Source organism: Salminus brasiliensis, chromosome 9, assembly GCF_030463535.1.
Source record: "Salminus brasiliensis chromosome 9, fSalBra1.hap2, whole genome shotgun sequence".
Lineage (NCBI taxonomy): Eukaryota > Metazoa > Chordata > Actinopteri > Characiformes > Bryconidae > Salminus > Salminus brasiliensis.
The window spans coordinates 28,961,770-28,988,417 of record NC_132886.1 but is presented as its reverse complement, the minus strand read 5'-3'; the positions used below and the strand labels follow the sequence as shown (position 1 = coordinate 28,988,417).

The window sequence follows — 26,648 nt, the reverse complement described above, 5'->3', positions numbered from 1 at the left end:
AGCATCTTAGCAGTGAATACTGAGGGGGAGAAATCTTCTATGAGATGTTCTAGCCCCCTGCTCCAACCTGTAGGCACCCTACCCCATACAAATCAACAGTTTGAGCTTAGCACATTAAAAAGCCCATGGACCACTAGTGGGCTGAAAGTGCTATTGCAAACGTCTATTACCAAAGAATAGCCCCACCAGTTTGTACAGAAGTCCCTGTAGTTACTGAGTAATACACCTTAGTGTGTAATAAGCATGGTTGAGTTAAGGGGTTAATTGCAACTCCATTCTGAAAGACGTCGGTTTTTGCTTTGGGCCTTATGCACAATGCTTTATGTGTATGCTTTAGTGTACAGCGCTTTAAAGTTATGCCTGGAAGGATCTGATCTGATCTACTGGGCTAGTCACCAGATTTGAATAAAGACCTTCTTTGTCCAGTCTTTTACCTAAGTACAGGTAGAAGTAGAATAGGTAATACAAACATGCATATCATCACTCTCGCACAAAAAGCCTTCGCAGCTAACATTCCCATGTTGGGTTCGTACATGTGTTTTTACTGGGCCCCATCTGAGCTTCCCAAATGGGCGCTATCGTTATCGCCCACCTTAATCTCACCTTAATCCCATCTAGGCCCCTGTATATAGTGTACAACCCATGTCTAAACCGTCCTGGTCCTATCACTGAACCTAGTGGGCATCCATAAGTGGGGCCAAACTGTAGCCTGAGGACAAAACCTTCTGGTTCTCAGTTGGGCTACCCATACAGGCCCCACATGGACAACAGCTGGGTTGTAATCTCTATATTTGACAAAATGACTTGAAATAATAAAATCTTTTTAGAATGACTTTCATTGAATATTAAGAGTGTTTTCCTTTTCTTGTAAAGCAGACCCTTTTTTTTAAATTGATCCCATTTTCAGTTTTAGTTTTACCTTTCTTATAAATACTTCTACTAACATTTCAGTTAATGAAGCATTTACGTCCATTTAAGAAATTACATATTGAACTACCCTACTACATGGTACTGATAGTGGTCTGACTGACATAATTGCACTGCAGAAATGATATCTTGGCAAGTGGAGTCTTGTTAAAACTAGTTAAAATGTTTATTATATCTATAAGTATAAGTAATTTTATCTGCGGAAAGTGTCTTATTCTCTGACAATAGAATTAGACATGCTTCTTCCAAGCATTTCTTTAGAACTCTAAATTATTTGCAGTAATTCTTACTTTAGTAATAAGCAAATATCTCTGTTCAGTACATACAACTAGTAAGTAAAGGTAAGTAAAAAACAGAAGTAATACAAGAAACAAAAAATTAGAAAAGTAGAAGTAGAAAGAAGTAAGTCTAAAAGTAAGTTTAATATTTAGTTTAATTGTATATTATATATATAATAATTCTAATATATATATATATATATATATATATATATATATATATATATATAGAATTTTATTTATATTTTATATATATTTATATATATTTATTTTAATATATATATATACTATATTAATATTTTACAAATCTAAAAATATGTTTTTTTTTGCAATGTAAACTCAAACACTTAAGGCCTATATTATTAACACAGTTTACTTGTCTGTGCTTTCTCACCTGTAGCTCAAGTATGAAACTAATCAGTTCTTCTCTATTTGACTTAACATTTCAGTTATACAGCCGACCACAGAGCCGACACCTACAGGTAATAATCTGGCTAATAAATTCATATGAAGCAGCTTTTCTCTTTTTTTTCCCGATCATTTAGCTTAGTTAGGGTAATTCTTAGCATGAACTAACAGGTATTACACAACAGTCACTGTAATTCAATAAAATAGAATATGATCAACTTTACTGTACTAAATTAAACATGTTTTGCTTGCTGTGGTAGAATTATAGAGTACTGCTAGCTAACATTATTATGTAAGGAGGATAAAACCATGTACAATTCAGTCTAGCATGGAAATTGTGGATCTTGTGCATTGTGTTTATCATGAGTTAATATTAGCAAACAGTTCTGTTTACCCTAACTGGGCAACTCAACCGAGCAGTCACACAAGCTTTTTGGTTAACATAGATAATCATTTTATTGTTATGTTTCTGAAATTCAACAAAAAACAAGAATTTTGTTTGCATTTCTGTTTCTTATATCAGCTTTTCCATGTTGCTTTTCAGCTTTCCAACAATAATATTGTTTTATGACATTGTCACCCAGTGGATATTATCAGCATTACACACTTACTATTTAACAAATGTACATGCTTATGTAACTGTCATGTTACAGTACAGTGTTTCCTAATTCTGCCCCTGAAGGCCTACTGACCAGCAACACATCTCACTCATCAACTTCATTACTAAGCTGTGCAGTGGGTCCTCAGGTGCAGAACCCGGCGGAACACTGTGGCAGTGCTTTGTGTTCAACTTTCATCAATGCTTCGTTGTTGGACGTTGCAGCTGCTGAAGCTAGGACCCTCAGGCCGTTCAGTGGCGTCTCAGTGGCCGTGCTGATTGCAGGGCTGTGTGTCTTGGCTGGATTGGCTTACGGCTGCTACAGAACCTCCAAAACACAGGCTTCCACATCTGAGAGCCAAACACAGGACACCAGTGAGGCTTTTCTTCCACAGAATAAAGATACCAAAGTGTTAGTAAGTGAAATGGAGATTAATGAAGAAGCCCCTACTTTGTGAACCTGTATTTGTATTGGAATAACTGATCTGCCTACATGGCTTGTTGGATGTTTCGTGTCTACACCCAGTTAACATGTCCATGTGGAGGCTGTATAGGTAGCCCAACTGGGAACCTGAAAGTTTTGTCCTCGGGTTCCACTTTGGCACACATATAGATGCCCACCAGAGTCAGTAATGGGACCAGGAGGGGTTAAACATGACCCCTGTCTGGGTTGTACACCGCACATGGGCACTAGATTGGGCCATATGTGAGATTTAGGTGGGCTGTAACAATGGGGTCCATTTGGGAAACCCAACTGGGTCCCAGTAAAAATGCAAACACAAACCCATAATACAATCCACTCAGAGCCCATGCTCACCTGGAACCCACCTACACTGTTAAAAATATAAGATCCTTGAGGAGCGTTTGGATGTTCCTCGGTTTGAAACTGTGGAGAAATCTCTTAAACACCTTTGAGGAACCTTCAAGGATTTTTTCTTCTAAAAACCTTTTTTGAAGGTTCCTAAAAGCACCTCCACAGTTTCAAATTAAAGGACCTCCAAATGTCCCTCAAGGATCTTATACTTTTAACAGTGGATCCCATGTTCCACCCCAGTGAGCCTTTAGCATTAGCATCCTGGCTGGGCAGTGATCTGTGTGTCTTCCAAAGGATTATTTTTGTACAAATGTTTATGGTTTTAAGTTCTTGTGGGAAAGACTGCTTTGATTATGCTGAATAAAATCCCCTTTAAATCTGTTTAACTGAGCACTGTGTGTTTGCATTCATTGTTTATGGCTGTCAGGGAACACCCTTTAAATATTAAACTGAGCAAATTCCTATTCAAAGTACTCATCAGAAGAGAAATGGAGAAATGTGCAGCAGGGCAGATGAGTGGTGATGACTTTATTTAACAGGTGGATACAGGATCAAGCCTCACTCTACACACAGTTTTATGTGCACCAATATATATTTATTATATTGTTATTTAATAACATTATTATTATTACATTATTATTATTAATATTATTATGTTAATAAATTTATAATACTGCATATTAACTAAGTATATGCTGTACACAGCATACTGTGCCAGGATATGCTCTATACGGGATACTATATTAGTATATGGGACTATAAAATGTTAATTTTAAACTGATTGTTCCTGAATTATTAAGATCAAACACCTTTATGAAAGTTCTGCAAGAAAATAAAACAGCTTTAATAAATTCTTAGTATGGACATCAATCTTAAAATAATTAGCCGCATGTTTAGTGACAGATTAGTATTGTAATTACAATTATTGGAATTTTAGATATATTTTATTGTAATTTAACAAAGAAGGAGAATATTTACAGGATTGTTTATTTGAGTAAAGATATAATAAAGGTATTTCTATTTTCTGTACAATTCAGATTGTTTTACAGTGTAGGATTTTTTTCTAATTAAAAACACTCATTTAACAGATCTTAGATAATAATAAAATAATAGTAAAAACACAAACTATAGTCTCTTTATGAATTGAAGTTGTCATTTCTACTGAAGACTCATATAAATTACAATTACATACTGAAATATATTTAATGTATAAAGTGAAACCTTATATACTCCTGCAGTATACAGTATACACTGGTGCAGTATGCAGTATTTATTCCTTTAGTATAGAGTATACAAGCTGCAAGATGAAGGCATTGAAGCTATGGACTGGCCCGTCCGTTCCACAGACCTGAATCCGATTGAGCACATCTGGGACATCATGTTTCACTCCATCCACCAACGTCACGTTGCACCACAGACTGTCCAGGAGTTGGCGGATGCTTTATTCCAGGTCTGGGAGGAGATCCTCATCAGGAGCATGCCCAGGCGTTGTAGAGAGGTCATACAGCCACGTGGAGGCCACACACAATACTGAGCCTCATTTTGACTTGTTTTAAGGACATTACATCAAAGTTGGATCAGCCTGTAGTGTGTTTTTCCACTTTAATTTTGTGTGACTCCAAATTCAGGCCTCCATTGGTTAATAAATTTGATTTCCATTGATGATTTTTTGTGTGATTGTGTTGTCAGCACATTCAACTTTGTACAGAACAAAGTATTCAATGAGAATATTTCATTCATTTAGATCTAGGATGTGTTGTTTGAGTTTTCCCTTTACGTTTTTGAGCAGTGTATATACTCCTGCAGTACACAGCCTACACAGGTGCAGTCTATAGTATATACTCCTGCAGTACACAGTCTACACTAGTGCAGTCTATAGTATATACTCCCGCAGTACACAGTCTACACAGGTGCCGTCTGTAGTATATACTCCTGCAGTAGAGTCTACACTGGTGCAGTCTATAGTATATACCCCTGCAGTACACAGTCTACACTGGTGCAGTCTATAGTATATACTCCTGCAGTATACAGTATACACTGGTGCAGTCTATAGTATATACTCTTGCAGTATAGAATCTGGTGCAGTCTATAGTATATACCCCTGCAGTACACAGTCTACACTGGTGCAGTCTATAGTATATACTCCCGCAGTACACAGTCTACACAGGTGCCGTCTGTAGTATATACTCCTGCAGTACAGTCTACACTGGTGCAGTCTATAGTATATACCCCTGCAGTACACAGTCTACACTGGTGCAGTCTATAGTATATACTCCTGCAGTATACAGTATACACTGGTGCAGTCTATAGTATATACTCTTGCAGTATAGAGTCTGGTGCAGTCTATAGTATATACCCCTGCAGTACACAGTCTACACTGGTGCAGTCTATAGTATATACTCCTGCAGTACACAGTCTACACAGGTGCAGTCTGTAGTATATACTCCTGCAGTACAGTCTACACTGGTGCAGTCTATAGTATATACCCCTGCAGTACACAGTCTACACTGGTGCAGTCTATAGTATATACTCCTGCAGTATACAGTATACACTGGTGCAGTCTATAGTATATACTCTTGCAGTATAGAGTCTGGTGCAGTCTATAGTATATACCCCTGCAGTACACAGTCTACACTGGTGCAGTCTATAGTATATACTCCTGCAGAACAGTCTACACTGGTGCAGTCTATAGTATATACTCCTGCAGTACACAGTCTACACTGGTGCAGTCTATAGTATATACCCCTGCAGTATACAGTATACAGTATACACTGGTGCAGTCTATAGTATATACTCCTGCAGTATACTGTCTGCATGGGCAAAGTCTACAGTATGTACACTCCTGCAGTGTACAGTATACACAGGTGCAGTCAATAGTATATGGTCCTGCAGTATACCGAATACACTGGTGCAGATTGTAGTATATACTCTTGCAGTATAGAGTCTGGTGCAGTCTATAGTATATACTCCTGCAGCATACAGTATACAAAGGTGCAGTCTATAGTGTATATACTCATGCAGTACACAGTCTACACTGGTGCAGTCTGTAGTATACACACCTGCAGTACACAGAAATGCTCCAAAATGACCTGGAGTAAAATCTTTTAGCATTGACTTCTGTTGAATTTTACAGAGGTTTGAGCTGTCTCCTGTAAATGAGTGGTTCTGGAGAATTGTTGGTACTTTAAGTCTCACATTGAGCTCCCTATTTAGTCCATGAAACTCAGCTGGAGCTCATTAGCCATGAAACATAAGGGTCAAAGGCTGGTGCTGGAATGCAGGAGAAGAAAAACAATGTGGAGTCCACACATCTGCAGGACGCTCTGGAAATGGCTGGAATGGCTTGCTGTTTAGAAAAACCTGGGCCTGTGTGCTAAATAAATTGACATTTCTTTTTTTTTGGTAGGCCTGTTGCCTATTACAGTTTTTAAGGTCTGACCACTTTCACTGTTTAGCGAAATGATTCAGCAAGCTTTCCCAGAGGGGTGGGAGAAGAATCTTACAGAGTGAGAATTCACACCGTGGTTCTGGAAACCGTTACAGAAATGAGCCTGGTCCCCTCCTCCTTACTGGTTTGTATTTCCTTAGAGCTCATCTGTCTCTTAGATGTAGACTTTGGTATGTTTTTCCTGCTGCTGTTTCCCCTCACAGATGCACTATATGTCCAAATGTTTGTGGACACCTCTTCTAATGAGTCACACCCATTGCTGTCGCACCCATCGCTGACACAGATGTGCTTGTAGAGAAGCATTGGCAATAGAATCAGACTCTCTGGAGCAGATACAAACCTATAAAACCTATAAACCTATGGTGCCATGTCTAACGCCAGGTGTGGGCTAGAGGGGTATAAAGCTCCCCCAGCATTGAGCTGTGGAGCAGTGGAACTGTGTTCTCTGGAATGATGGATGGTGCTTCATCCAGTACTTTTAGGAGGAGTAGGGGATAAGGTAGGGTGGTGCTCATCTAACATCATGGCCTCACTAATGCACTTGTCAGTGAATGCAATCAAATCCTCACAGCAGTGCTTGTTATTTTTTAAATACCCTTGATTTCGGAAGAAACTATGAATGAGCAGGTGTCCAAATACTTTTTTCATCTAATGTATATTGCACAGCACAAATTGAGCTATGAAACAAATGATGCATTGAGAATGTCCCCACTGTGGGACGAATAAAGGATTATCTCATCTCTCATAATGATTTGATTGAACATTTAATAAATTCTACTGTTTTTCAGTTGTAGGAGAAGCCACAGCTGGTTCCAGATGGACTTGTAAGTAGTCAGAATGGGGAGGCAAATTGAAAACACACTGGCTAATGTAAAGGTAATGGAGTTGTTCCTTCTTTGCCAGGGCTTGTGTAATGTATACTCCCCCTCTGGACTGTCCTGGCAGGAATTGCGTAATACTCTGATTGTGCAATGTGAGCTGGGGGTGACTAACAGGGGTGGATAAATGGGGGGAGAGAATTTAGTCAAGGCAAAAACTCCAACTATTATAGTTACACAGTACACAGTTTATAACTTTAGTCACTAAAGTGATGATATGACGATCTACTGTACTAATAAAGTTCCAGTGTAGCACTAGGTTCTGTTAAACACACTTTACAGAGGGAGCTTTAAACACATTTATTAATTTTTATTTTAGTTTTTTCTCCCAATTTGGTACTGCCAGTTAAACTGGAGGAAAGTGCTGTGTCCCCAGTTCCACCGCACCAGCTAACAGACTCCTGTTGCTTTAAGAGTGATGAGGAGAGAGGGGGCCATCTACCCACCAGGACAGATCACGGCCAATTTTGCTTTCTCGGACTCTGGCTGCTGATGGTAAAGTGGCCAGGCTATATTGGCGAGCTTTCTTTGTCATTACAAGTGAATTTATTATAAAACCCTGTGTGTGTAGAGGGGGGGGGGCGGTGAAGGAAAAATAAAAAAGACAGAACAGAGGGAGAAGAAAGAGGGGAGCAGAAAGAAGGAAAGAAAGAAAAAGAGGAAGAGAGAAGGAGAAAAAACACAGAAAAGGAGGGCAGGATAGAGGCAGGGCAGGATAGAGGCAAAGAGAAAAAGTAAGGGAATGAGAGGAGAAAGACTTGAAGAGAGCAGGTGGAAAGAAAAAATGGATATAAGGAAAGAGTGAAGAAACATGAGGGGTGAAAAGAAAAATGATGGAAGACAAGGAAAAGTGAGAGTGTATGTATCTACCAGTTGCCTTGGAAAGTCATGTGACAGGATGTCATGGTGTGTGTTTTGGGGCGTGGACACTCCTCTTAGGAGCTGGAGCTGAAGTTGATCCCGCGCTGAGCTGTAGTTTACACTGCAGCAGCTCTGGAGGACAATGAAGACTATGGAGATGAAAAAGACTGCTGTGGTTCTGCTGTTTTTTCTGATGCTTCACTGCTTTGCTCAGCCGGGTAGGCCACCTCTTCTGTTTACTTCTAAAGAGCTCACTGAGCTCCAGCTCGGTTCTGTAATAGATGATTGGGCAAAACTTTCCACAGACAGGCTCCAAAATCCTGTAGAAAGCCATCCCAGGAGAGTGGATGTTGTTGCAGCTGCAAATGCGGCACAACTCTGTATTAGTATGCAGTGATTTAGAATGGGATGTCATAAAAAGCTCCTATAAGCGTAATGTTTAGGTGTCCCAATACTTTTGTCCATAGAGCGTAGTGAGGTTTGCCATGGTGTTTTGGTGTGAACTGTCTGACCGTGCTGTGGATTTCTGAAATAATGCAGGAACAGCAACATCTGGAGAAGATTGTCTCTAGTTATCAAAAATGTCAGATTTGCCCGCTGGGTTCCATCATAACACATGCTCTATTCTCTGTGTAGATGGAGCTTCCTTCTTGATCTATAATGCTCATAAGAACAGATGCCTGGGAGACAACCTGCAAGAGCTGGACGTGTGTGACCCTCAGAACTTGAGACAGCAGTTCCGCTGGACCTCAGAGAACCGCATCTTCAACGTTGCTCAGAAGAAATGCCTCGGCACTGGGAGCAAGAGTGAGGGCAGTAAACTGCAGTGGTACATCTGTGATGCCAACAGTGACCTTCAGAAGTGGGAGTGCCAGAGCAACTCGCTGTTTGGCCTGAAGAACGAGTCTCTTTACTTGTCCGTTGAGGGAGACTCTTATCTGCTGACACTGTCCAGAGACCCAGGAAAGAAGGGCAAGTGGACAATTCATGGAACGATGGCCAGCATTTGCTCTCAACCATATGAAGGTATCTGTTAATGGAGCTTGAATGTGGTGACGGTGCTTGTGACACCAACTGTACAGTTTTGTTATGTTCTGCAGAACAGTTCTAATGTGTAGATTCTCTAAGATATTAAACTTTCTGAAAAATCCAGCTCAAGACCAGGTTTTACTGGTGGATAGTTTGAGCTGGTCTTTGACGGTGAAGGTGGTTGAGAAACTGGCTATGCAGGCAAAAACATACCTTGCTCTGGTAAGCCAACCAGCTTAGCTCTTGGCCAGAATTGCGTGTTTTTATTTGAGTTGGACCAAGCTGGTTGACCGGTTTGGTCAAGCTGGTCATACTTGTTGACAAGTTGGCCATGGTGGTCTTTAAACCTCAAGCAAAAACATACCTATGCTGGTCAAGCAGCTTAAGCTGGCATGAGTGGTGTTTTTTTCAGGATTTTACTGTCATATTTTATTGCTTGCAAATAATATTGGAACTTTGCGGTTCTGAGTAACCGTTATCTGATTATGTGGCACTGATGGTGGAACTACCCAGCATTCCCTGCGGTTTTGTAGTTTTTGTTCACTATTTTTTTTTTTTTAAACATTTGATTCTTACCCCAGAGCTACAGCACACTTGAACATAGGTAGACCTCCATTGTCAATAACAGTAGTGTGAAAAGCTACCAGATACCACAGCACACCATTACAGGTCTTGCTTAAACTTAATATTAGGCAGGTCGTGTTAATTTTATGGCAGGTTGGTGTGTATATAACTGTTACAGATGAGTTTGACTACATAATTCCAGTTTAAACCATTAATTTGTTATAACTTCTAAGATTTATTTCCCCATTTTTCTGATGTCGCAGAACTGTACGCACTTAAAGGAAATGCCCTTGGACGCCCCTGCCATTTTCCATTTCTTTACAATAACAAATGGTACACCAACTGCACAGCTGAAGGCCGCTCATCCAATCTTCCATGGTGTTCAGTTGAACCTGAATATGAACCGAATCAGCTCTGGGGTTACTGCCCGACTCAGCAAATGGGTATGTGCTGTGTGAATATTTTCAACACCCTAAAACATAGGAAAAACGCTAATGCTTCTATTATCAGTAAATCTGCTGACTTTCTCAGATTTTCTTGTTGCAGACAATGAGCTCTGGAGGAAGAACCCTCTGACAGCTGTCTATTATCAGGTGAATGAAGGGACTCCACTGACCTGGTATCAGGCCAGGAAGAGCTGTCAGCAGCAGGGGGGAGACCTGCTGAGCATCACTGAGCCCCACGAGCAGACCTTTATATCAGGTAGGTCATCTTCCAGCTCCTGAGATAAACCTCATCAGATGTTTAAATCAATGTTTGAATCACATTTCTTCATCAAATGAAGCTTATCATTAAAGTGAGGTACAAATAGTTTCTATCCCTTTTGGATTAATAAGCCCTGTCATATATAGTGTAAATATTTGGAACAAAACTCCCACAGACATGCCACAGACAAAATAATGTAGGAGAGTGGAAGCTGTTACAGCTGCAAAGGGAGCACCAACTCCATATTAATATGGGGTGATTTGGGTGTCAATAAAGCTCCTATAGGTGTAATGTTTGAGTGTCCCTGTACTTTTGTCCATATAGTGTAGTGAGGTTTGCCATGGTGTTTTGGTGTGAACCGTCTGACCGTGCTGCTGAATTCTAAAATAAATAGTTAAACCTATTGAAGTAATGTTGTGATTTCACACCAATTTACCACTACAGTTAACCCTTTCACAAGTAAGGTCCCACCTGTGGGATCCAAAGGTCAGCTTTGGAAGTAACTTAACAATAAGCTTCAATTCTTTAATTCATCAAATCTTTCTACCAGTTACTCTTCCCACAACATACAGCGCATCCCTGAAATGCAAGGAATTTTCCATTCCACTGTAAATGGTGCAGAGGTTACGGTAAAGTAACAGGGTGAATCATTACAGGTAGTCAGAACTTACTTGCGAAAGGGTTAACAAACACTACTGAAACAAATTTAGTCCGAATTTGCTTTGACTTTCGAAACAATTAAATCATACTACATGCTGACTTCTGCATGACAGAATATTAAATAATAATTACTGAAATAATTTACTAATTCACCAGCTAATAATTTATATACGTAAAATAAATCTAAATATACATAACATAGCAGAGCAGTGTTGCTTCTATTAAAAAAAATTGCAAATCATAGCTGTATTATACTAAATGTTATAAGAAGAACTTTACATTGCGGTAGATGTCAGTGATATTTTGTATGGATAAAAATGAGCTTTTTTGAGGGAAGACATGTCATCCATAAGCTGCACCATGGAATAAAACCTCACAGAAATTCCCACCAGGAGAAATGTTGACCAAATTCAAGCTTCGCATTGGTTTATTAAAATGCATCCGTTCATAATGCTCATAACTCCTGATGTCTTTATTTATTCATCATGCCTTTGTGAAGTGAGGAAACGCCCTTGGTTTCCTTGGAAATAATGAGTTTAATAGTAAGGCTTAGGGAATAGAATTACTGTATGAATCTTCTAGTAAATGCACCATCTTTTGATCTTAAGTATGGACTAAATAGTCTGAATTTACCTTGGGTCTGTCTGGTCACACCATGCTATTCCATGGAAAAAGTCAAGCAAATACAAAGTTTTTTAGTAATGAATTTAAGCCACTGATGTAAGCACAGCTTACCTAAATTGTGGGGCTGTGTTATTTACAGAAACGCAAAGATCAGATCGGTACTGGCCGATAGTCAGCATTAAGAGGCTCGGATCAGTGTGTGTGTGTGTGTGGGGGGGGGTTTCGGGACATCCCTAGTTGCAGAAATCCATCAAATCCTTGATGTGACTAAAAATTTGACAGTCAGTTTTTTAAGTAGAATGTTTAAAATTGCAATGTATTTGTTTGTTTCTTTTACTAGGACTGACTGACAACACAGGTCCAGTCTTGTGGACAGGGCTGAACAGTTTAGATGCTTCAAGTGGATGGCGATGGGTCAATGGACAACCATTACGCTATCTCAAATGGCTCAGTGGTGAGTTTTCTGTAAAAAGTTTTCAAGAAAGTTTGTCAGTTCAAACATTCATATTCGTCTTAGTTTTAATCATCTTAGTCTTTGTCTTGGTGGTCTTTGTTTTCATGGTCTTAGTCGTCTTAACCATCTCATCGAACTGCTAAGAGAGCTGAATTTCAAACCAGGCTAAATACGACACTAATGATCATGAACCATGCCACAAATGTCATGACAGATAGATTAAACAAAAAAAAGACTATCATTTCCAAATTAGCAGGTGACACTGTCGAATCAGAGGCTGCAATGTTTAATATCATGACAGTTTGTGTAACAGTGTCACATGTTAAAGTCGTCAAACATTATAATAATGTGAATATTTACACAATTTAAATCTTTTTTTTAATAGAATTCCCACAACAGTGTCATTTGTCAGCATGTCATTGTATAATCTGTTTCTATTGATGTTCATTTATTATAATATTCTTATGTTTTTTCTACTGTGTCCAGTTATTTAGTGTTAAACAGAAAACAAGACCCATAAAGTCGTTCATTCTCATTGAACTCACAAAACTGTGTATAGGACTATCGTATTGTTTTCATGCTGTTTACAACTGAAGGTTATTCCCATGGAGAAAAATTTATTTTAGGATATCTGTGCAGCTATGAGGTGTCATTGAGGTGCATGCTTAGAAATATGGATAACAGAGGAATTCTATAAATCCTATGGGGCTTACGCAGACAAATAGAGTACTGTCTTGGCAAAATGTTCTGTATACATTGAACATTTTTGAACACTCTTCTCCAACATGTCCTAGAATGGCAAGGCCAGCCTTGCTCTAAGAATGTAATAACTACTTAATGTAAAATCACATGTTCCAGTCAGTGTTTGATCATTAACAACATTTTCTTTGATTGAATTTACTAATTAATGTGATCAGTTCATTCATTTTATGTATGTGTGTGTATCTCTGGGAAAAGGACAACCGTCTGGTCTACCAGGCTACAGCTGTGGAGTGCTGAGTCAGCTTCACGACTCTGAATGGTCCACTGCTGTTTGTTCTGAGAGACATGGATATATCTGCCAGAGAGGCCTCCCCACTCCCACTGTTCCACCAGGTAATCAGTGTGTCTTCTTCATAGAACATCCTGTGTCAGATTCATAAAGCTCATTCAGAAATGCTTAACCCAAAATGCAAGGCATGGTATGCAAGTCTTGTTCCTGAAGTTATGATTCTTAGGATTCTTGGTGAATCGGCCTGTCTTTAGCTCTGCAATATCTTTGGATGTGTAGCCCATCAAAAGCAACATAATCATATATCGTGCTCCATCTGTTTGAGTGTCCAATGGCTCAAAGCTCTCAAGTCTGTATCGCTTCAGTTGCTGACAAACGGCATGTTTGCTTTGATTATTTTTGATTCTTTTAATTCATGACCGTGCTGCTGAATAATCTTTCTCATTCATTTCAGTTCATTTCTGTTTGTAAGTCCGATTTTCAAAGCCATTATAATATTGAGTAATGAAGCCCTGATGCTCTTTGCAAACAGTGCAGCATCTTTCATAGAGCTGGTTAATCATAGCACAATTAGAATTGGTGGGTGTACATGCGCCAATGATTTATCTGTGTGACCAAACATGTTAAAACCAAAAACTAAATGTGTGTTTTTATGTCCACTGCTGCCTAGTGGTACACACAGGTTTTTGCCGCAGTCCGTGGATCCCTTATTCTGGTCACTGCTACTTCCTCAGTCGCTCAAAGAGAACATGGCTGGAGGCAAGAGATGCCTGTCGACGTGAAGGTGGAGATCTGCTGAGCGTTCTCAGTGTTGAAGAGCAAAGCTTCACCATCTCACAGCTTGGATACAGTGAGTTCCAGACACTCTGAAATTAAAGTATGTGCTTCATATAGTCCAAATGAGGTAAATGACTTGAGGGTGCCAGTCTGGGTGGTTTTAGGACACTAATTATTGTGTGATAAGAGAAATAGAAGAGAAGTAGTGATTGTGTAGGGGATTCTTATTTTGTGGTATCGCTGTGCTTGTTGAAGACGGCAGAGCGTGTGAGGTATTGCAAAGCAGGCAAAGAACTGAGCATATATTTAATGCCTTGAACCCTTTTTCTGGTAGTTTCAGTAACTACCAATAGCTCATTAGCTACCAATTATTTAGTATCTTTAGTATTTAGTATGCCTATTACTGATTAAACTACAATTACTCAGTAACTACCAATTTGCTCAGTCATTTTCTGTAACTACCAATTATTTAGTATCTGGCCATTACTGATTAACTCCCATTTACTCAGTAACTACTTATTTAGCAACTTCTAGTTATTGCCTACCAGTTGTTTTGTAACTACCAGTTATTCAGCAACAATGTTTAATCATGTGTTTTAAAAATGATCTACAAAGGTTTTTCCACAATGTAAAGAAACAGACAAAGCATTTAAGCATAATGACTATTGCCTTATTGTTATTACTATTCAGTAATTGTTATGAGATAAATGGGTCATGTGTTGTTTGAGGGTGTTTTATTGAAGTGTGGGCCCTCACAGTGTTATGGTAGGAGGTCTGACACCACATCCCCTCTCACTACAAAACACAGACTTTTTTTTTTTGGGGGGGTATAGAAGATTTTCCAGCAGAATATTTATTTAAATCACAAATGCAAGCTGAACGGTAGCACCACATAGCCCTGTGTCGTCTAACTTGATCTCAAGGAAAGTGATGCATGACCAGCAGAGCTTTGCTTAGCTTGATTTCTTCTAAGGCTTGCAGATGGTAGAAGAATCAGATGAAAGGTTTTCTTGGCTGTTAAAAATCTGTGATCGTTTGAATGGCACGGCCTATTTGAGTATTATTGCTGACCATGTGCATCCTTTCATGGCCACAATTTACCTGTCTTGTAATGGTTACTTTCTGCATGAGTGGTGCACTATGTCTACCCATTGGTCTGCCCAGTCACCAGATCTAAATCCAACTGAACACTGTTTGGATGTGGGAGAACGGGAGACTCTCAGCCTAAAATTGTTCCTGAAGAATTTGCAAGTAGTGGGCCCTCACAGTGTTATGGTGGGAAGTCTGACACCACACCACCTCTCACTACAAAACACAGACGCTTTTTTTTTATTTTTTTTTAACTTTGTGGAAAACAGAACCTTGGAGAATAGATTTTTGGTCCTATCCAACATTAATAAAGTGTCCCTAATAAATTGCTTGGTAAGTGCATATTTTTCACAGTGATAATTAGACATCCTTCCGTTTAGCTCAGCTATCATTGATTTATGCCCTTTCGTTCATGATTGAACTGGTTTAAGATTTAAAAGCCAGACCTGACTGACCTGTGAGCAGATCATAGAGAGCTTTAATTTTTGTCCAATCTAAACAGCAAAGACAGATGAGCTGTGGGTCAGTTTGAATGACATCAAGACTACAATGCTGTTTCAGTGGAGCGACCACTCTAGCGTGCCGTTTGTCTTTTGGGACGTGGACGAGCCGAGCAACAACGTTGCCATTAAAGAAGACTGTGTGATGATGAGAGGAGAGGTACGTCTTTCGTCCCCAGCAACGTCATAAACGTCAAGCCAGTAGCATACTGTAATTCCAGGCATTCAATAAGGTTCAGTCAATTTTAGTGATCCAATAACACATCTCTTTTCTTTGCTAGGAGGGAAAGTGGGCTGATCAAATCTGTCAGAACAAGTATGGATACATCTGCAAGAGAAAAGCCAGCTCTGAACCATTCACTCACATCACAAGCCCTGGCTGCAAGCCTGTAAGTGAAGAAATTACATGACAGAATGGGGGGGCAACTATGTGGTGGAGCTGGAGACCCAACACTTTCCTCTGAGCGTATCGGCTGCCCGAAGGGAAATTTCTAATAAAACCAGTAGGTTTCAGTTAATATTTTATATCAGCAATCTGCACATCTATGATACTAATGAAAATACTATAGCAATTTTACATTTAAGAATCAGGTCCAGACATCAGGTCCATCCGGAGTTGCCCTTTCACAAACATAGTGTACTGCCAGATATTTTCCGGTTCTCGCTACAGAAAATGTTCCACGTGTTTAGGTAAGGGCCAGCGTTTGGGTAGCGTGTGCAGGAGGCACGACAGGATGCAAAAAGTATGCTACAGATATAGCATAGGCTATTGAGTTTTTTTTTTTGCATGAGAAGCATCTACAGAAATTTACCTGCTCTATTCACACATGGTCTCACTTGGACATTATCCAGACTTTGCACTAGGGGGCTGGCAAGATAATGTCCATGTAATGTCCAGTACAACTAATTCGGACATTTACATCCATCCATACAGCTCCTCCGGGTAACATCGGGAAATGTTCTGGGTTACTGTACATGTATGAAAGAGGCTTAAGTTTCCAGCACCAACTATTGATAATTAAAGTGGCAAGAGTTTGATGGTTACACCTTATGCCATAGGTGAGTAGAGGGGCTTGTTGCAGTAGTTGCTAAAATGTCTGGTAAATCCATGCAAAACCATTCTAGTAAATCTGGGCATCCTTGGCCAAATGATACGTTTGTCATTTTTGTTAAATTGAGAAGTAGCAAACGCAACTTCTGTAGCTGCGAAAATGTAGAAAACTATTTTCAGCAGATTGTAATGGACAGGTCCTTTTTTTAGTGAACAAAAGTGTAATTCAAAAATATTTACGTGGCCTGTGCAAAGGTTTAGACGCTTTACAGAGTGTTTAGATATATTACAGACTATTTTTGGAATCCATTTGTTCCCTTTAGCCATATAATCTTGCCGATACCACCTAAAACAAACCTAAAGCATGATAGCTCCACCCCCATGCTTCACAGTTGGCAAGGTATTCTATTTTGTCTATATGGTCACAGGAAAGTTTTCCTTCTTTGGATTTTTATTTCATGAAAATTAATATTTCTAAAGCTTAGAAATTTGATTCAGCTGACTATTTTCTAATTACAGTCAGTGACCCAACTTCAGTCTGAGCCTTTACACCTTTGAGTGTTTAAACTCTGGCACGGGCAACAGGCAACTGTGATTTGTTGATCTACTTTAGAATGGTGGCATTACATCAACCAAATGATGCAATTGTGAGATAAAAACACTATATAATATATATGATATAAAAATGTAAATTCACAGGTTACCTTGCTCTGAGAATATGAGGAAATGGCAATAAACACATTCTGCTTAATACTGTTTAACTGCATAAGTGTGTACAATAATGTGTAAGAACAATATTTCTCATGTTTTATTTTTTCCTTCTCTTTACTTTTCTTGGCTGTTTAAGGGTTGGGTCAGGTATGGCTACTACTGTTATCTAGCCGGATCAGAGACTAAGACCTTTGAGGAGGCCAAGCAGATGTGTGAGCAAACTGGATCTAATTTGGCCGACATCACAAACAGGTCAGTACTATTTTTAATGGACAATAGGGTGCAATATATATATATATATATATATATATATATATATATATATATATATATATATATATATATATATATATATATATATATGCAATATATAGAGTGCAAATATATGTTTGTTTGTTGATTCAGTCAAAGTCAAAAACCTACCTAGTTCCATAAGGCATGTGTAAAGACAGGGTCTTCCAAACCAGGGACAGGAAGAGGTACCGCATATTGCTTGACATAGTATGAATCCTTGCACATTCAACAACTACTGATTTAAGAAGTAGTCTCTGGTGGGACATTCCTTATGCACTGACCCTCTTTCCTTTCCTGATCAGGGTTGAAAATGCATTCCTGGTCAGTCTAATTGGGGCTCGACCAGAGAAGCACTTCTGGATTGGACTGTCCAACCAAGAGGATCTAAGCACTTTTGAGTGGACCAACACCAAGGAGGTTTTGTTTACGCACTTCAATAATGGGATGCCAGGTAAAAACAAAATGGAAAATAAGTTTTTTTTGCAAAATACATAAATACTCAGTACTTTATATCACACACCACTGCCTTTTAATTTTAAACTGCACATATTAAACTACAGGAGGTCAACAAGGTTGTGTGGCTATGACCACGGGAGTACTTGCTGGGTTATGGGATGTGTTGAGCTGCACTAATGCAGAGAAATACATCTGCAAGCAGAAAGCTGAAGGGGTGGCCACAACTTCAGCCCCCGCGACTACGCCTGCTCTCAGCTGCAGTGAGGGCTGGAAGCCACTCACAAACAGAGATTTCTGCTTCAAGGTATGAGTACTCAATTATGATAATGTGAGAAATGGAAAGGGGGTGTGGTAGAGTGGTGATGTCTTTACATTGAGGGACATTTTAATGTGAGTGCAAACATTTTTAGTGTATTTAATCTTATGATGTTTGACTGACCTCCCTGGATACCTATTACTTCACAATTCTGCTGTGAAATCACTTCGTGGCATTACCTGTGTTGGCTGCCTTTTATAAGGAGAATAAGATCTGCCAAAGTGGGAGATCAAGCATACAAATTAAAATAAATAAATATTTAATTACTTTATGCATTTATGTATTTCAGCAGGTGTTTATTTGTCAGTCTGTTACTAGATTCTAGATACTGGTATTAATTCATTTCTGCAGTCTTGTATTTCTTCATTGATTTATTTAGATTATAAAGCTTTGATTAGAAATTTGCATGCACTCATCGCAAACATTAACTTCATGGCAGCTTTGGGCTTTCAGTGATGTGTTTGATGTGCAATATGCAATACAGTAGAGCAGAGGCGTCAAACAGATGGGCCGATTAAAGTTCTAATCCGGTGACTATTTCATTGAGCTCAGCTATCCCTAAACCGCACTGACGCTGGCCTGTAGGTTCCCCTAAACCTGAAGGTTAAGGTTTTTTTGGAAAATGAATTCCGCACATTATACAAAAAAGGTAGATAGAGATAAATAGATAGAAAAAAGTCTTACAACGTTGTACACAGTGATAGTGATTGATGATTCAGAGACCTAAAGAGTTTAATGACTCTAAAAACACATAAAGTTACACAAAATGGTTAATCAATGCCTAAAATATCAGTTTAGGATATGCTGTATATGCTGTTTTACCATCAAACTCAAAAGAAAACTGCCTCCAAGTGACACTACCACTATGGCCTGAGAGTCAGGAGTTCCCAAGCCATCAGTGGCCAAAGTCAGAGAGAGCACAATTTGGCACTGCTCTCTCCCGGTGGATAGATGGCGCTCTCTCCCCTCATCACTCTTAAGCGATGTTGGCCGGCACCGGCACCGTTTATTGCGGTGCAGCTAGGGACCCTGCATAAAAACTTGGAAGACACACAGAGGAGTGTTCTGGATAGTAAAATGGATATGTTTGTGTTGTAGACATTGTGTCTTGTTCCTCTACTGTAAAGACTGTGTGTAAGAAGCACCTAGAAGTCATAAGACCATTTGAACAGCCATTATTACGAACCCCCATCAGGCTTTGAAGGACACCCCCAGGGGTCTTAATTTGGTGACTGTAATGATCTGCAACTTTGGCTGTTTGATTACTTGACCATGATCTGCAACTCATCACAGTATGTTTTTTATTCATTTTGTTGAAGCTGTATGAGGTGGAACGCGACCAACAAAAGACGTGGTTCGAGGCTCTGGAATTCTGCTGGGATCTTGGGGGTGATCTTCTTAGTCTTCACAGTGCGAATGACATTCAAAAGGAGTACCGTACATAGTAAGACTGCAAAGCCCCCATTTCTCATTTTCTTTAATGTTTTGCAACATAACTATTGAAACTTTCACCTAATGTTCTTGAAGGTTCTCTACCAAAGGTTCTTCACATTCACACACCTCTATTGCAAACATGGTTCTCTATGGAAGCAAACGTGGTTCTATGGCATCACCTTAAGAACCATTTGTAACCCCTTTATTTGTGTACATGAATAGAAACCTAGCGACTGCCACAGACACCCATGGCAAAACGTCTTGCAAAGCAGAACTGGTGCTAGTGTCTGGCATGTAGAAGCTCCTTGTTCAGTTGCCTGCCTGTTCATACCCAGAACCCACTGTTATTTATAGATGATGTCAGATAAGATAAGATAAGATAAGATTTGCAATTAATGAATGATCAAATAACCAAGAGGGGGTTGCCAGGGATTTTGGGCCCGGTAAAAAGCTAGTACATTGGGCCCAACAATTCTGCCAAAATATAAATAAAATATTTAGGTCCCCAGTCACAGGCCCTCAGAATCATCCTAACAAACATTGCCAGCCATCAACCAAACAAGGGGACTGTACTTGAACATGCAGTGGGGAAAGTATTGTGAAACTGTGAACATGATGTTAACAGAATTAAAAAAAAAAAGAATATATATATATATATATATATATATATATATATATATATATATATATATAGCAATAAAAAATAATGTAAACAGAATTTTTGCAAAGGATTTGCAAAAAAATGTATAAAAGAAGATTAAAGAAAAAAACACTGATATGCTTGTGTGTCGAATGCAATCTCTTAGTAAATATAATACTGTGTTTGCAGTTATCCATTAGATGCATGGATTGGCTACACCACCCAGGATCCTTCTGCTGGTTACACATGGAGTGATGGTTCCTCTGTGAGTCTGGTTTGAATTGTAATCAGCTCTATCAAAATGATTCTTTATGGCTATGAAAGGGAGTGAGTTTATTTGAGAAGTGACTAAATGGTTTCTGGCGTTGGTTTCTTCTTTTTCAGTCGTCCTATGAAAGCTGGGATGAAGGGGAACCAGACAATGCGTACAACATGGAAAAGTGTGTTACACTAACTTTTTACACTTGGCTGAAAAGAGAACGATGGAATGACGTGCACTGTGAGGACCGAAAACATTGGTATTGTGAGATCCGAAAAGGTAAAACGAAGAGAATGGGCGAGGGTGTGACATTTGACACACTCAGATGTCACTCAAATTATTGTCCCTTTCACTTTTCAAACCTGTTTCCACCTGGCATTAACATACATTTTGTGTCTGCATAGTATCTGAATCTACTTTGACCGCATTCTGTTTGCGCTGGTTATTTTACCTCCCTGTGCAGAAAATACACAAACGCGCACATCATTCCTGTTTTACCTGCTGTAAACAGCGGTTTCTCATCAAAACTGTCTTGCTCTGGGACACTGAACAGTTTACCTTTTTAACAGCACTATCAGAAAATGTGGCAGACAATTTAAACAGTGAGCTTTGTAATACTGCTCTTATCTACTTGTAAGCATGAGCGTGAGAGCATGCACATGTCAAGATGTTAGTATCCACAGTAATTATTACTTGTATTATCTTCTTTTTTTTTTTTTTTGCCCGATTTAATCTGATCTCAGAAAACTAATTCTGACCACCACCAAATGTGGTCTGCGTGAATCAGTCGTAATCCGATCACAAGACGTCTTTGGTCTTTGCTTCTGGCTTTTCAAGTTAAAAAGTAATCTGATCACCAAAAACGGATGTTAACAGCAGGTGTATGCAGACCCTGTATCCATTTCAGTGTTCATTGGTCATTCATGGCCCCGTTTATTTATTTATTTATTTATTTATTTCTCACTCTATCTTTCTTTAGTTAAAACCTGGTATATTTCTGGATTGAAAGTATTTCAATATATATAGATGTATAACAGATGTATATCATCTGCACACAAAAAGCAGCTCAGTTCAACATGTTGAGCTGTTTTAGTATGTGCTGCATGAGCATCCTCTGGTGGCCAATTTAAACCAAAAAGACAAGGTCTTCAAAAAGAGGGTTAATGGCTGTGCTCCTCCTCGGACAGAATTGCCAACTCCGCTGTGAAGAAATGAATCAGTCTCTACAGCTCTTCATCATCTGGTGCTGGCCAGTGTGGGCAGCAATTTCAAATGATGTGTTCACTGTTTGTGTGAGAAAGCAGATGCTAGCCTTAATCCACCCAGTGTTAAAGGCATCATGTGATTGGGGGAGACGTAGCGAGTGGGAAGGAACTGAGATAAACTGGTTTAAAAATAGCAAAAATGTACAGAAATTCATACTTGAGGTGACCAAAGTAATTACTGTAATGTATTCTGTGTCCTGAGTCTCTGATTTGGCTTCTGTCTCCCTCTAGGCGTGACACCAAAGGAAGTAAACATTACAAGTAAAAGTAAGTCAGCAAACCCAGTGCCGGTCTTGGCGCTCTCAGGGCCTAAGGCAAACCTTGACTCTCCATAATTCCACTTCTGATATTCTACATCTGCTATTATCAATCATGATCACCCAGTAGTTATAATTACATACTTAAAGAAAGTCACTGATGACAAGTAGTAGGTTTTATCATTTAGCCCTTAATTGACATAACTGTATGCACACACACACACAGCTGGTCAAGTCTCTGTAGATAAGTACTGCCAATAGAATTGGACTCTCTGGAGCAGAACCTCTTGGGACTAGGAGGGTATAAAGCCACCCCCCACACATTGCCCCATTGAGCTGTGGGGCAGTGAAACCGAGTTCTTTGGAATGACGATGCTCCTTCCAATACTTAAAGATGAGCTAGGGTGGTGATCATCGAACATCCGGACCTCTCTGAATGCAATCAAATCCTCACAGCAGTGCTCCAAAGTCTAATAGTAGAAATAATCCCATGGAAAGTAGAGACAGTTACTCCAACAAAAGCAGAATAAACTCTTATTTTAATAGAAGGCTGTGTATCCAGTGGGTGAAACACACATACCTTCACACATTACTATTCGCTCACTTTAGACCATAATGATGTAGACTATAGATCATAATAATGATTAATGTGAGCAATGCAACATGTAGCTAGCTACTTGTATCTTCCTGGCTCATCCCACTGGCTGCACATTCTTCAGCATTTTCCTCAGTGGGTGGAGTTGCTATGCAGCTTGCATAGTTTGCATTTAGGAAGAACCCAGCACTGACCTAACCCATGAATAATGCACTGCTGGACTGTTAACTAGGAGCATTTTGTTTGCATTGAATAATGTTTTTGTTTTTGCTTTAACAGCATATAATAAAACAGATGATGGCTGGATAATATTCAGAGACCATCAGTATTTTCATTATGGTAGTGATGTCTCCATGGCAGAAGCACGGAGCTTCTGTAAGCACAGACATGGAGATCTTGTGACCATCAATGATGAAGAGGAGAGAGTGTTTTTATGGCATCTGGTAAGCCTTGGGATTATGCTTTCTAGTTATAATATATGGTTTGTTATAGGCTTGCAGCGGTATACAGGTTTTTGGTGTACCATAATAAGTAAATTGATGGATATCAAAATCTCTTTACTTGGATGGTCCATTATAGAATATGTATTAAATACAACTAAACTCTAAGCTGAATGTAAATGACTGTCTGTTGAATGTAACACCTACACCTAATCCTAACCTGAAACTTATCCTTAATTCAACCCTAAATCCTTTAATAGGCAGTCATTTACATTTAGCTTAGCGTTCATATGAATCCAAGTGATTTACCATTGTTTACCAGTCAATTGATTTATGCAGAAAATAATCAGCAGGTTAATATATAAAATATGTAAAATAATCATTAACTAGATACAAAATAGTTCAAAAGAGCTCCACGTCATGTGTGGCTGCCTTATATTTATTTATTTATTTTATCACAAGGGATATTTTACATACACTTCTGATATTTTATCTATAATAAAAAATTTGTTCAATCAGACAACCTGTTTTCATTCCTTTAAGAGCCATTGAATCTAATAATAATAATAGTAATAATAGTCATCATCATCATAAGTAGTAAGATTGTTAAATACTGTGTACTGTGTTAAAATGTCATACCTTTGCAACCCCAGTCAGTTATTGACCATATAACACTACTGCCTCCAGTAACGTTTAGCATGTCTGTATATTTGTACCGTCTATAATGTATGTTCGGTGTCTACCCAGCTGGGTACTGTACAATTGTGCTGGCAGTTTTGCCTCATCATTGACCATCATCCAACTGTTCCATCCTGGTTCCACTTGACCTGGCTCTCCACTGCCCTCCTGGCCTTCTCACCTCATTGCATGACTCCACTTCTGACTGTCATCATTCTCACTCATTTACTACATTTACCATTTTCTCTTGATTCAGTTTTGCTTTACCTGAGGAGGATGGGTTCCCTCTTTTGAGTCTTGGTTCCTCTTAGGGTTTCTTCCTCTCAACCCGAGGGAGTTTTTTCTTGCCACTGTTGCCAATAGCTTGCTCAAAAGAGACTCAGACCCGGATCTCTGACAAGCTGCTTTGTGACAACATTTGTTGTAAAAAAGCACTATAGATACACAATTGAACTGAATTGAATTGAATAGTAAATTTCAGTGCATTTTGTGATGAGTCCTTGCCCACTTTGCATTGTTTTGAGTGCTGCTTTTTCACCTGTTTGTTGGGTTGTCTGTGTGTTACAGATAAAAAGAAGATACAGTGCTTTTTACATTGGATTGACTGTTGATCTAGACAAGTCGCTTTCGTAAGTTTAAAGAACATATACCTGTTCCTATGCCCACTTTTAAAATCACATTAAGCGGCATAAAACAAAGAAAAATTCAGTTTTGAATAACTCTTCTTCGGCCAGGTGGATGGATGGATCACCAGTGGTATTCCAGGCATGGCTTCAAAACCAGCCAGCCTTTGTGAATGGCGACGAACACTGTGTGAAAATGACTTCTAAACAGGGTACGTAAGTCCTAACTTTGTAGATGCAATTCCAACAGAATCTAACGCTACAAGTTTGCAGTCATCCAGAATATTACACACAGTTTCTCATTCCATAGCAGGTTCAGATGGTTAGTTCTATAACCCGGACAAAAAAATGAGTCACCTTGCATATTTAAGGTGGTAGTAACTTCAGACCCCTGCGGATGCCATTGCCCAGGCTATAAATACCTGCAAGGTGTGCAATGGTATTAATAGACTGAGAAGAGGTGGTACAGTGCTGTACCACCTAGGTATTAAAATAGGTAGCAAAGGAGATGTTAATGACTGGTGAACAGGAATGACTGGCATGCCAAAGGCCATAGTGTGAAGGAAGTAGCTGAATTTGCAGGTGTATGGAAGAGTATGGTCATACGGTTCTACCAGCAGTGGCAAAAATCCCCACACAGCATTGTATGTCCATTGTGGCCGACAGGAGGCGCACGCCAGGCCAAAAGAAGAGACAGGAAGTCAATAAAGTTAATTTGAACAACGCAGAAGGGGACACTTCCAATCAGCAGAGGGCTGGGCAGAGTGGCTAGAGGATGGGTGCAGGGTGAAGGGTGACGGCTGCAACATGGGCAGCCGGTGTCAGTCAAGGTCTGCTGTGATGTGGAGCCAAAAAAAAGATAAACAAAGAGAAAAAGTAACCGAGTTCGACACCCAGGGGAAGCTTGTTTCACCACTTTGGTGCCAGGACAGAAAAAAGCCTGGGCGCTTGTCTTCCGCGGATTTTGAGGGATGGCGGGTCGAGGCGACCATTGCCATCAAGTACGGACGGGCTGGTCTGTTCTTGGCTTTGTAGGCCAGCGTCAGGGGTTTGAATCTGATGCTGGGAGCAGCTACAGGAAGCCAGTGATGAGAACGCAGCCAGTGGAGTCACATGGCTAAATTTAGGAACATTGAAGACGACCCGCGCTGCTGCATTCTGGATGAGTTGCAGGGGCCTGATGGTGCGCAGAGGGAGACCAGCCAGAAGAGAGTCGCAGTAATCAAATCTGGAAGTGACGAGAGACTGAATGAGCACCTGGGCGGCCTCTCTAGAAAGGAAGGGTCAAATGCTCTGGATGTTGTACAGGAGAAATCTGCATGACCGAGTTAGGTTTGCAACATGACTTGAGAATGATAACTGATCATCCATGACTATACCAAGACTTCGAGCTTCTGCAGAAGGAGTGACCAGTGAGTTCTCAAAGGTGATGGCAAGATCGTTTTTAAGTCCAGCAGTTCCCGGGATGTACAGCAGCTCCGTCTTGCTGGGGTTGAGTTTGAGGTGGTGAGCCGCCATCCAAGAAGAGACGTCAGCGAGGCATGCTGAGAGTTGAGTGTTATCGGCGTAACAGTGGTAAGAGAATCCATGAGAGGATATCACTTTACCAAGAGAGCTAGTGTAGAGTGAGAAAAGAAGAGGACCAAGAACTGAGCCTTGTGGAATGCCAGTGGAGAGACTACAAGGAGCGGAAGTGTCGCCCTGCCATGTTACCTGGTATGAGTGTCCCTGCAGGTACGATGCAAACCATCACCATGCAGAGCCGGTAATTCCAAGGCCGGCAAGGATAGACAGGAGGATCTTGTGGTCCACTGTGTCAAAAGCTGTGGAGAGGTCAAGAAGGATCAGAACCGAGGACTGGTTAGAGTCCTGTAGATTGTTCAGAGTGAGAAAGGGAGACAGTTGGTTGTAGACGGAACGTTTGAGATCACCACCCTACCTCATCATCCCCAACTGCCCAACTACTTCCAAAATGTATTAGATGGTGCACCATCCATTTCTTCAGATAACACAGTTCCACTGCT

The 26,648-nt window shown here is 39.8% G+C and overlaps 2 protein-coding genes across 2 annotated transcripts in view; both read left to right on the top strand.

Moving 5' to 3' along the window:
* Nucleotides 1–3,415, top strand: part of LOC140562465 (macrophage mannose receptor 1-like) — a 31,501-nt gene extending 28,086 nt beyond the window's left edge. Inside the window, exons 29-30 of the mRNA XM_072688132.1 lie at nt 1,655–1,687; nt 2,437–3,415. Coding sequence (XP_072544233.1) covers nt 1,655–1,687; nt 2,437–2,669 — 266 coding nt within the window. The 3' untranslated portion in view covers nt 2,670–3,415. The remainder of the gene's footprint in view (nt 1–1,654; nt 1,688–2,436) is intronic.
* Nucleotides 3,416–8,318: 4,903 nt separating this feature from the next.
* Nucleotides 8,319–26,648, top strand: part of LOC140562466 (macrophage mannose receptor 1-like) — a 29,440-nt gene continuing 11,110 nt past the window's right edge. The window contains exons 1-19 of the mRNA XM_072688133.1: nt 8,319–8,430; nt 8,849–9,238; nt 10,069–10,248; nt 10,352–10,507; nt 12,135–12,248; nt 13,206–13,343; nt 13,910–14,089; nt 15,608–15,765; nt 15,887–15,994; nt 17,504–17,619; nt 17,964–18,112; nt 18,222–18,421; nt 19,753–19,877; nt 20,697–20,772; nt 20,892–21,045; nt 22,263–22,298; nt 23,163–23,326; nt 24,569–24,630; nt 24,736–24,836. Of these exons, the coding sequence (XP_072544234.1) occupies nt 8,355–8,430; nt 8,849–9,238; nt 10,069–10,248; nt 10,352–10,507; nt 12,135–12,248; nt 13,206–13,343; nt 13,910–14,089; nt 15,608–15,765; nt 15,887–15,994; nt 17,504–17,619; nt 17,964–18,112; nt 18,222–18,421; nt 19,753–19,877; nt 20,697–20,772; nt 20,892–21,045; nt 22,263–22,298; nt 23,163–23,326; nt 24,569–24,630; nt 24,736–24,836 (2,683 nt within the window). The 5' untranslated portion in view covers nt 8,319–8,354. The remainder of the gene's footprint in view (nt 8,431–8,848; nt 9,239–10,068; nt 10,249–10,351; nt 10,508–12,134; nt 12,249–13,205; nt 13,344–13,909; nt 14,090–15,607; nt 15,766–15,886; nt 15,995–17,503; nt 17,620–17,963; nt 18,113–18,221; nt 18,422–19,752; nt 19,878–20,696; nt 20,773–20,891; nt 21,046–22,262; nt 22,299–23,162; nt 23,327–24,568; nt 24,631–24,735; nt 24,837–26,648) is intronic.